Source organism: Diabrotica virgifera, chromosome 2 (genome assembly GCF_917563875.1).
Source record: "Diabrotica virgifera virgifera chromosome 2, PGI_DIABVI_V3a".
Lineage (NCBI taxonomy): Eukaryota > Metazoa > Arthropoda > Insecta > Coleoptera > Chrysomelidae > Diabrotica > Diabrotica virgifera.
In genome coordinates, this window is record NC_065444.1 from 274,199,481 (window position 1) to 274,211,778 (window position 12,298).

General features: G+C 35.6%; 1 protein-coding gene across 5 annotated transcripts in view; it reads left to right on the forward strand.

Moving 5' to 3' along the window:
• The window catches only part of LOC114335738 (protein groucho), a 645,524-nt gene that overhangs the window by 559,772 nt on the left and 73,454 nt on the right, over positions 1 to 12,298 (forward strand). For all 5 annotated transcript variants that reach the window (XM_050644661.1, XM_050644662.1, XM_050644664.1 and 2 more), the window contains one exon: positions 1,544 to 1,639. In XM_050644661.1, the coding sequence (XP_050500618.1) occupies positions 1,544 to 1,639 (96 nt within the window). The remainder of the gene's footprint in view (positions 1 to 1,543; positions 1,640 to 12,298) is intronic.

Genomic DNA, 12,298 nt, shown 5'->3' on the forward strand with positions numbered 1-12,298 from the left:
AAAACAGTCATTTACTGGGCTATTAGTGTATTCGTGCACTGTTTATGAAACCTTCCTTTTTTCATCTTTATTGATAAAATTAATAATAATAAATAATATTGAATAAAATAAAACAAAAACTAATAAATGATTACATTATTGAATAGTATTATTCTATGAGATGAACAACTTTCTTCGTGCACCACTATCAGTGAATATAATATCTACAATTTTATATATCGGATGCGCAACTTAATTTTCAATGCTGCACTACTTATATTAAAAAAACTAATAAAAACGTTGCGTATGTATGCGAAAAATAATATAACAATAACAAATTTTTACATATATATTAGATCACCTCACTCGCGTCGATATCGTATTTCGGGCAATATTTCCGACAGCGGCATTAGCAATGGCAGAGGCTGAGTATAAATCCGGCAATTTAGATAAGTCTGCTTATTGCTTAAGATGTAACAAAAAAAAATTTAATTTGTATCGAATGATATTAACATAATATTTCAAAACATTTTTAATCTTTTTTCAGTGTAAAATACAGTTTAATTAATGGAATAAGGAATTAAATAATGGAATAATTGCTACAGATAGATGCTATTTATTTTCATGCATACAAGAATATCTAGTATCCTGACTTATGGGTGTGAAAATTGGACAATAAATAAGAAAACCAAAAACAAAATAAGAGTAACAGAGATGGAATTCTTAAGGAGAAGCTGCAGAGTAACAAGAAGCGATAAAATAAATAATACATGGAGATTAAGAGAAGAATGGGAATGAACTCGGATATAATAGAACTACATCGAACAGAAGAGATTAAACTGGTACGGACATGTCAGAAGAGCAGACCAAAATCGTTGGATAAATAAAATAACAGAGTGAGCCTGATTGAAAAAAAGGAATAGAGGCAGTCCCCGAAGATCCTTCACAGATGAAGTGGACGAAGCAATGGAGCGAAGAAATCTACAGGAAGTGGACTGGCAAAACAAAAAGAGCTGGAGAGAACGGTTGAGTGAAGGAATACAATGATGAGCGCTCTAATAACCGGCAAAATAGCTCAAAAGATGGCAAAAAAATAGCTCTTTGCCGCCGGCAAAGCGGCAAGTGAGTAAGGGAGCAAGACGAAGACGATGCTGTTGTCACATTCCATTCTTGTGAGTCGTTCGGTAAATGAGTTGTGAGGACATTGGCGAGGAACTGATGTGATCACCTCACTCGCGTCGATATCGTATTTCGGGCAATATTTCCGATAGCGGCATTAGCAGTGGCAGAGGCTGAGTATAAATCGGGCAATTTAGATAAGTCTGCTTATTCGTGAATCTCGGAATATAATAAAAATGCAGTAATTAACAATAAAAAGAGAATGTTTAAAAAATTGAAGAAAAGTATGCCTCTGCTGTGACCGAAAAATGTTTTTTTTATGTATTTTTTATTTTAGTACGGTTTTGTGTATATTCTCTGTGTTTACATGAAAGCTTTTGTATACATTCGTTAAAAACCTTTCCGACGAGTACATTTTTCATGTTTTTTTTTTGTTTCTTTTTAGAACTCCGTTTCACCTGGTGATAGAGACAAATATAGGTCAAGATCTCCCACAGAAGTCGATACTGTGAAACGAAGAAAAGAAGACAAATTAGGTCATGTGAGTACGATATTTTTTAATAACCGAAGGCATCACGCGATATTTATTAAAAAATAATTATTATAATGAATTGAATTTGCTTGTACATATTTGTAATGGATATAAGCTGAGAGCTATATTACACCACTAAAGATATGTGTAAGTATTTTGTTCCAATATTAGTATTTATCAACATAGCAACTACACTCTTATTCGAAATTTTTTCAAACTTAGTAGTCTAGTCTATAATTTATTAATTACTTCCAAACACATAGCAATGACAGGATACTCGTTATCAGTAGTAAATATTATCCCCAATTGAAAAATTTTTATGAAAGTTTCTATTCTACATGCTCTCAATTTAAAGCATCAATAATTCTTCTGTCAGCCAGAACGAATATTCTTCAGGTTTCAAGTCCCTCCTTATCTTCGATAGAATATAATATACTACAAGAGAACAAACGTATCACTTTAGTATCTTGTATCTCAAGTAGAAACCCAACTTTCAATCAGTCAGAAATTCATGAAGCCTTAAAAAGCATTTCTGGCTTGTTCTACTCTGCTTTTTATTTCAGTCTCAGGGTCCCAAAGCTCGTTCAGCAGACAGACCAAATATTTAATCTGCATGATTTGTTCGATTTCTTCTCCAGCGACATATATCTTTGCGTTTGGGTAATTATTTCTACCTATAATCATTGTTTTCGTCTTCTTGATATTTATTTTCAAACCCAGAGCTTCACTTGCACGAGTTAGATCATTTAAAAGGCATTGAATGATAGAACTGTTAGAAGTTGACGGAAAGAGAGGTAGAAAAAAAGCTAGGAGAAGATATAAGGCTTGTGTGGCAGCAGACTTGGGAGAGAAAAGTTTAGGAAGACACGATGGACAGAGATGAGTGGCGAAGAAGAGTAAGGAACATCGACCTCTGAAAGACGAAAAGCTGAGGAAGAAAAAGAAGATCGTTTTATATGGAATCACAAGCTCCAAGGAAAATGTTTATTTCTAATTCATAATAGTTCATAATAGATTCAAAGGAGGCAGGAATAATGAAATATACAAAAACAACAATATCTTGGCCACGTGATGAGAGGAACAAAATACTATCTCCTGCAGAATATCATGAAGGGAAAGATTTTAGGAAATGTTGGGAGACGATGAATGCCCTGGCTGCTTCATCTCAGGGAGTGGTTATTGCTCGTCTAATCCAGCTTTTTAGAGTAGCACTAAACAGAATACAAACACTCATGATGATCTCCAACCCGTGGGCAGTCCGATAAGTACTTAGCCTACAAAATAAAACAGAAAATTTTGGGAAAGTGGCAATTTATTTATCTACATAGTCTCCTTTTAGCTCGATACACTTAACCCAGTGATGCTCCTACTTCTTTAATCCGTCTGAAAAATATCTTTTCTCGAGGTCTGCAAAATAGGCTTCCGTGGCGGCGATGACTTCCTCATTCGACTTAAATTTCTGCCCAGCGAGTGTCTTTTTCAAGTTTGGAAACAAATATTAGTCGCACGGGGCCAAATCTGGAGAATACGGTGGATGGGGCAACAGTTCGTAGCCCAATTCGACCAATTTGGCTATGGCGACTGCGGAGGTGTGAGCCGGTGCGTTGTCATGGTGGAAGAGCACTTTTTTCTTTGCCAAATGGGGTCGTTTTTTCTTTAATTCGCCGTCGAATCGGCCCAATAATTCGGCATAATAGGGCCCTGTGATCGTTTTGCCCTTCTCCAAGTAGTCGATGTAGATCACACCTTGTGAATCCCAAAAAATGCTGGTCATCATCTTTCCGGCCGATTGGACAGTCTTCGCCTTCTTCGGAGCACGTTCGCCGGATGCTGTCCACTTTTTCGACTGTTCCTTGGTTTCTGGGGTATACCAGAGAATCGGTTATGAAACGACGTAAAAACTCCTTTGGATCACACTTAAATAGCGTCAAACACTGCTCTGAAGTGGTCTCACAGTTGCGCTTATTGTCTGAAGTTAGCAAACGCGGCACCCATCGCGCCGACAGCTTTCTCATGCCCAAAATTTCATGCAAGATATGCCCTACGCGGTCTTTTGAGTTGCCTAATGTGTCAGCTTTCTCGTGCACCTTCAGTCGGCGGTCTGCCAATACAAGATCGTGGAATTTTGTCACGTTATTCTCCGTGATAGCCATTTTCGGGGCACCTACGCGTGGCTCATCAAAAACCGACGTTCGTCCACGTTGAAACTCATTAAATCAATTTTTGACAGGTGCCTTTGAAGGAGAAGAGTCACTGTACACAGCATCCAAGCGCTCTTTGATTTCGCAGCGTGATTTCCCTTCCAAAAAGAAGAATCGAATCATCGACCGATATTGCTCTTTTTCCATTTTATTAAAATCCGCGGACACGCTGACGCTGACTTTCACACGCAATTACAACAATACTATAATTTCAATTTGGCTGAAATTTTGACATTAGCCGTCTACGAGAACGCATTAAATGACAGTACACTTCATTTGCGATAGTGGCGCCATCGGGCGGAGAGGCTAAGTACTTATCGGACTGCCCCAGTAAGTGTGATCAAATCCATTTCCTACAAAATCGCCTGTTTAAGCCACTTTGTGGATCCACAGAGTAGCGCTGCAGACTGGTTCGTCTATTTTTACGCTAATGGTGATAATTCAAAACCATAGTCACAAATTGACAAATCGAAATAATAGAAACAAATAATTTTAATTTTAAAAGCCAATTTAAAATAGAAGGCCAATCTAACGACACCTAAAACTCTGTTAATATTGTTTCAACATAATTAAAAAATACCAAATGCTTCCAATGTATTTTTTTAAATTATTGTGTAACCGAGGAACATTACATTTAAATTCATACATTTAATTTATAAAAATTTTGAAAAATTCCTGATCCAATGATATAAGAATAAAAAACCGAATAAAAAATATTCCAGCTACAAAAGAGCAGAGATATGAATATTATTTGGCGCAAAAATGTATGTTTATTTTGGTGCAAGATAAAATTCTAGCATTATTTTGAAAAAAAAATCCATATTTGCTAAATTTGAAGTAACACGAGCCACAAAAGAGTACCTTTGATCCAATTTGCAGTTTGAAGCCTATTCTGTGACGTGTTTTACTTCAAATTTAGCAAATGTTATGGAAAAATCTTTCAAAATAAAACTAGAATTTTATTTTCCATCAAAAGGAAAATATATTCAGATCAGCTCTTTGGTAGTTGAAATATTGTGTGCGCCACTTATTTTTACCTCGTTAAGCGGTTTTTTATTCCTCTACTTTTTCTAGGAACTGGCAATTTTTAAAATTCGCAATTTTAGCGTTATTTGTATTTATATGAATATGCTTATTTATACGAATATTGGAATATTTGAAAAAATGTTGAAACCGTGCCTGTTCGTTTAGGGGCGTAAAATACAAGAGAATTCCAATTGTTTGTCAAGTCTGCAGCGATGATATGACAAAGTGTGGTCGGCCATGTTTCATGTCGACTCGAATCGGGGATCACTACCAGATACATACAAGTAGGAGACAAGGCGCGACGGATAGATAGATATGAAGTAACCCTAGGGGTTATAAATAAATGACAATTTTCGCCTGGATGCTACCGCCCTTTTAACTTTTACTTCCCTTCTCGCTCTTCTGGATATATCGAAGACGATTTGTCGTCTCCTTCTGGTTTGTCTTGGGACAAGTCGTATCATCCTGAGGACGAATTCTTTATTTGTCGATTCAGTGATTGTCAGGATCGTATTAAAAATCCAGAATAACAATAATTGGGTAAATATACAGTATATCTAGTTAGATTCCAAACTTAAAAGAACAATCTTACCGTTTTGTGTAGCACTTCTATTACAAATATTTTTAAAAACCTATTAAAATTCGTACAGAAAAAAGAATAGCCATGATTTAATTACTTCCCCTTCTTCTTCTTTTAATAGGACTATGTCTTGTTTCCTCTGTTACAGTCTCTGCTGCGATCCGGAGTTCCAGCTCTCGTACCATCATTTTTTGGGTCTTCCTATGGGTCGCTTGGTGTTGGGCTTCTCTGTCTTCGCCCATTTCGCCATACGTTCAGGGTCCATGAATCTACGTGGTCTCTCCACATGCGTCGTCGTGCTCTTGTCCATCTCACTACGTGTTGAACGCCTAGCTCTCTCGATGTGTCTTCGTTTCGTATTCTATCTCTGAATGTGATACCTTATGCATCTTAGGGTTTTCATCTCTGTTGTTCTCTTTATTTGTTTGGTCTTTGTTGTCTCGGCCCTTGTTTCAGCTGCGTATATGTCAGTACGGGTCTAACAAATGTCTTATAAATGCGGATTTTGCTTTCGGTGCTCATATACTTATTCCGACAGATTATATCCCTCAGGAAACCAGATATTCCTCTGCTTTCGTTGCCTGCTGTTTTGTTTCTTGCGACAGATGCCTGTCGCTAGATATTTCCACACCCAAATATCTACAATCCATTACCTGTTCGATTATATGGTCGTCCACTACCAATGTACATCTAATTGGGTTCTTGGATATTACCATCGATTCGGTTTTCTCTGTTGATAGTATCAGGTTATACCTTTCGGCGGTTATTTTAAATTTTTGTAGTAGGCGTTGTAAGTCTTATGCCCGATTTCACCAACGATACCTAAATATTTAAGAATTACCTAAGTGGGTTTAGGTACTTCCTAACTCTAAAACGGATTTCACCATACGATAATAATTGCCTAAACCGCTTAAGCATTACCTTACGTTAGGATACGGATTTCGATCTCCCTAAACTTTAGGTATTACTTATCGTTGACAGTCAGGTTATATTTTTACAATTTTGACTAATTTGCTTGTGACGTTTGTCAATAATTTGCTTCTTACCCTAATTTTTCTGTTATTCTGTAATATTAGGTGTATTATTAGTTGTAATTTTGTATTTTCTTTTATATTATTAATATAATATGTATTGGAAAATATAGAAAATCCTTTGGAGTTTCTTACAGGTCTGTTGACAAAATTATGTAGTCTACCTACTACCTAACAAACTAGTGTTGTGTTTCAAAAACCCATTCATGATATAACTAAAAGTGTGTCATTAAAAATTAATAATAAAAAGCAATTTTCAACATATTATATATTTTAAAATTATTTCAATAATGGCAATTCAACTAACTTCAATTTTTCGTCATATGTGAAATTTACAACTCTTTTCTTTTCCTCCATTTCACTGTACATATACAAATAACATACAAGACTATATTTATTATATACAAACTTAATGCACAAATAACTAACTACATACTAAATAAAATAACTATAACAGTACAAAACCGAATAAAACCAAATTGGCAAACAAACAATAATGACAAATAATCGAAAAAGTAAGAAAATGTCATCTTATTCTTCTTTTTATTTATCAAAAATAGTTCAAACGTACCCTAGGTAATACCTAGGAAAGCATTTCCTAGATAAGTAGTTCTTTTAGTTGTGAAATGCGATTGTTCCTAAGTATTGACTTAAGAAGTTCCTATCCATAAGAATTACTTAATAAGGCAACTGTTTAGGTATCGTTGGTGAAATTGGGCATTAGAGGATTTAATGTAAGATTTAATTACTGAAACTGATCTAAAGAAAGAGATATAACACGCCTACTCTCGTCGATATAGCACCGCGTACGACACCGTCAATCACAAAAACATGCTGCAAAAAGTAGCCAACTTCAACTCCTTTACCAACTCGTCAAAATAGTGGAACCACTTCTACCAAATAGACGATTCCACGTGAGTCTTGAGACGAAAACAATCGTTGGCGAAACCAAATAAAAGGCTTGTCTAAGGGTAACGTACCAACTTTTCAATCTATACACCAATGATCAACCAACACCAACTTTTACTACAAACCTCTTATACGCAGACTACTTAGGCGTCACTGCCCAATCCAACCAAAATTCAAATCTGCGCTTTCCGTCTTCAATTTCCACTGGACAAAAGAAAACTCAACATCGACTGAAAGAACACCTTTTAGAGCACACCGAAAAGCAATATACCTCGGTCATACTAGACCCCTAATTAACATACAGGTTCCACTGTAAAAAAGACCGAAAGAAGTTGGATGCTTGCAACAACCTTTTAGTGAAGCTTAGCAATAGAAATGGGGCACGAAACCCACAGTACCACAATCAACAGCACAGGCGCTATGCTTCTCAATAGCGGAATAAGCATCACCGGTATGTCATCTAGAAATTTAAATGTCATCTAGAAATTTAAATGTTATCTAGAAAACGGCATACGAATGCACCAAAAGATCCAAACAAAGCTTCGACAAACCGCCACCCATTTTTTAGCCAAGAACCATATCCTGACAGACTGAAATCAAGAAAGCACTATTTCCTTAGAGAAATCCTTAGCGCCCTGCTAGACGAACCATCACCCTGTTATCCACTAACAGAAACTCCATAAAGCGGAATTTCAAGCGACTGGTCGACATGGCGCTTGCTGAACCTTATTAAATGGGGTCTGCTGAACGGGAATGACGACAGGTGTGACTTCGGAGCAATACAGAACATGGACCATCTACTAGCCTGCCCAAAACTACCCGCTTATATCCACTTCCGATGACTTATGGACAAACAACCAACTATACAGTGCTAGTCAAAAGTCCGTACCCCCCCTCTTATCTTTTGAACGGTTTTACCTATAATAGTGAAATTTGGATGGAGGAAATTAACTGACGTAAGCTTCTTAACTAGTTATGACAGGTGACGTAATAGTGACAGATGACGTTACAGAGCCACTGTGACCGATAATTTTAAATGGGACCTTATGGCAAGTGATACCTCGTTTGAAAGGTATTCAAAATACCTACTCAGCCATACTAATTTTTTTGTGTTTTAGTTGATTTTGATTTTGGTGAATAAATTAAATAAATATAATATTGTAGCTTCGCATTTAATTAATACAAATTCAAATGTACGCCTATGGTTTTTTTGTCAAAAAAGTTGACGTTTTTCGATTCTCTACTATTTTGAATTTTGAATTAATTAAATGAAACTACAATTTTATATTTATTTCATTAATTCGTCAAAATTAGCTTAAACTTATATTAGTATGACTGAATAGGTATTTTCAATACCTTTCAAACGAGGTGTCACTTGCCATAAGGTCCCATTTAAAATTATCTGTCACAGTGGCGCTGTAAAGCCATCTGTCACTATTACGTCACCTGTCATGACTAGTTTACGTCCGTTTATTTCCTATCTCCAAATTTCACTATTATAGGTATAACCGTTCAAAAGATACGAGGGGGGGTACGGACTTTTGACTAGCACTGTATATATTTTAGCATTGGATACAGCCCAAGACTGGCCCAGAAACTATAGTTTTCCGGATACATAACAGTTCAATGTCAAAAATATTGTCTTCAAATTACATCCAGATTATCCAAATTAATCATGTGTTACTTGTTCATGTTAGTTCAGTAATACTGAGTGGATCAGATCAGCCGATGAATGGGTAGTAGGGTAAGCGATGTGAATTGCTTGGTGTCAGTCATTCCATTGATATCTGGAAATCGGAATGAGGACAGATAAAATAATCAGAATACATTTGGAGTATATAAAAGGCATTATATTTAATTTCGATTCAGAGATCATTACCATCTTTCTATGGACCATTTCGAACTCTTTTGTTCTCGTCAGGAAAGCATATGCAACGATGCTCTGAATCGAAAAATAAATATCTTTGCCATTCATGTCAATTACAAAATATAATTAACATTTAGACGCTATAGCGACCTCTTTTAACAAACTGTCGAAACCCAAAAGACTCCATCTTTAAACAAATAAATGTTTAAAAATAATAAAATCTCTGGATTTCTTGGTTCGGAAGCAGATTCTCTCTTATACCTATTCCCCACCCTTCTAAAAATTGCAAGGAAAAGGGTGATGAATGTAGAGACATGGGGAGTCTACATAGTTGCACTCCACAACATATCAATTCACCGAGGTAAAGATCAACAAATCTGCTTCCTAGTACTCGATACGTGAGTAAAAACGGTAGATAGATAAAAGGCATTATATTTAATTTCGATTCAGAGATCATTACCATCTTTCTATGGACCATTTCGAACTCTTTTGTTCTCGTCAGGAAAGCATAAGCAATGATGGAATAATTTCTTATACTTCTTCAAAACGGTATTCCACAGGGCTCAACCTTAAGCCCCTCTCTATTTTTAATAGCAATTAATAATATCGCTCAAGAGATAAAGCTACCTTTGAAAGCAGGTCTGTATGCAGATGACTTAGTTGTATATACTAGTAGCTGCAACATTACACTAGCCTCAAAAATTTTGCAATCATTCCTACATAAACTAGAAGACTGGTCCTAAAAGACTGGTTTTACGTTCTCAGGTGATAAATCTCGTTTCATCGTATTCAGTAAAAGAAAAACTGACTGCAAAACAACACTTACTCTAAATGGTATCAACCTAAAACAAGTAGAGAGCATTGCCTTTCTTGGCCTGGACAGTTAGTTAACATGGGCAGAACATATTAAAAAGCTAGTCGTATCCTGCCAATCTAAAATAAATCTCCTTAAAACGCTATCAAACCGATCTTGGGGAGCGGACACCATAAAACTGCTGCATATATACCAATCATTAATCCGAAGTAAACTGGATTATGATGCAATATGCTATTCAACTGCGAGTAATTATATTCTTAAAAAAAACTAGACATTATACAAAACACATGTTTAAGACTTATTCTGGGTGCTTACCGAACTAGTCCTGTTTCAAGTCTTCAGGTTATCCTAGATGAATCCCCCCTATCAATACGAAGACAACACATTTCTTTAGATTATGCCGCAATATTGTCTTCCTACCCTAATAACACAAACTATCCACTTCTTTACAAAACATATCCACCTACTCACTACCGTCAACAATTTAAATATCCACCCCTTAAAGAACGTTTAACGAGATGTGGTTTTAACATGGGGCAGCTGACACAATCTTATCCTACACAACGAACTATACCTCCCTGGACGATTCATTTTCCTACTATTGATATACATATCCCTCGCGGCCTATCCAAAGAGTACCACAAATCCCATAATCATTAACAAACTATATCAAGAACGGATATCAGAATACACTGGCTAACAAGATTTTTACTGATGCATCTAGAACTGAAAGCGGACATGCAGCGGCCTTTATTCTAGGAAAGTCTGAATATGCAGTTCGCATCCCTCAATTCTGCAGCATTTTCACGGGAGAATCAATCGCCATTTTAAAGGCATTAGACATATGTAAGAGTCATGCAAGCTCAAACTTTCTTATCATTACTGACTCTTTATCTGTTCTTCAGAGCTTAAGGCAAATATATCCAGTACATGCTATCCTGCAACAAATACAACTAGCACTTTATCACCTACAAAACAGACACGTAAACGTTAAATTTCTTTGGGTACCATCACACACAAGTATCGCAGGAAATGAAAAAGTAGATGAATTGGCAAAGAAAGCTGCTACTGACGAGCAAACTGAAATAATGACTACAATTCCATTCAGTGATATCCAGCTCAAGATTAAACAGCACTGTGTAAAAAATTGGCAACAAATGTGGAATTCTAATAAGGCTAACCTTAAAAACGTTAAAACCAGGATTGGCACTAAACTACAATTTCCAGAAAACAGAAGGCAACGGGTGATTATAAACCGACTAAGAATTTTAAATCCGACTAAGAAACCGACTAAGAAACCGATTAAGATATTAGAAACCGGACATACAGCGTTAACTCACCAGCATCTCATAAAAAAAGAACTACCACCTGAATGTTCGTATTGTGAATGTCCAATAACTGTTCAACATATATTGATTGAATGCCCTCTTTATTCCTACGAGCCATCAACAACGTACCAGAAGAAGTAAAGAAACTTAAAGATATTTTAAACTGTAATGTATCAAATACAATCAAATTCCTTAAGGACATACGTTTACTACACAAAATTTAAGTTATGTTATATGTATCATTTTGTAATGTGTAATTTATTACTTGTAATTTAATACGCAATTTGTAATTAGTATATTTAATAACAACTGTAAAATTTGTAAAACCCGCTAATAACCTTTAATGGTTGATGCGGAAATTCTAAATAAAAAAAAAAGAATGTGTGTGTATTTTGTATGCACGTAAGAAGTTATACTTCTATTATAATATAATTTCAACGAAATAAATATACCTACCTAACAGTTGCAATACAAAAAATTAACAATAATTACCAAAAATTAACCAAACAATGCCAAATATTAAAAAAAAAGAAAAAAATATGAATCGTCCGGGATTTGAACCCGCAATCTCGCGATTTTTTGATCTCTGGTCCAATGCTCTACCAACAAGGCCATCAAGCCGCATGCTAGTTACCTTTCAGATATACATAATTATACATCACGGTGACAAGTGAAATATAAAAATAGATGTTTTATTATTTTACGCCCAAGGAAGACAAATCCAAAGACACAAAATTATAATAAAAAACCTTTTAAACCACCTTTTTCAAATTGCGCAAGTTGTATTATTAATATTAATGTTAATAAATGAAATATAAATATTTTGACGTTTCACAATTTGACAATTCACTTTTAACTGCAGTGCCTTAAAAATTTTAAAGCACTAGTGCCTTAAAGTAGCATTTTTAA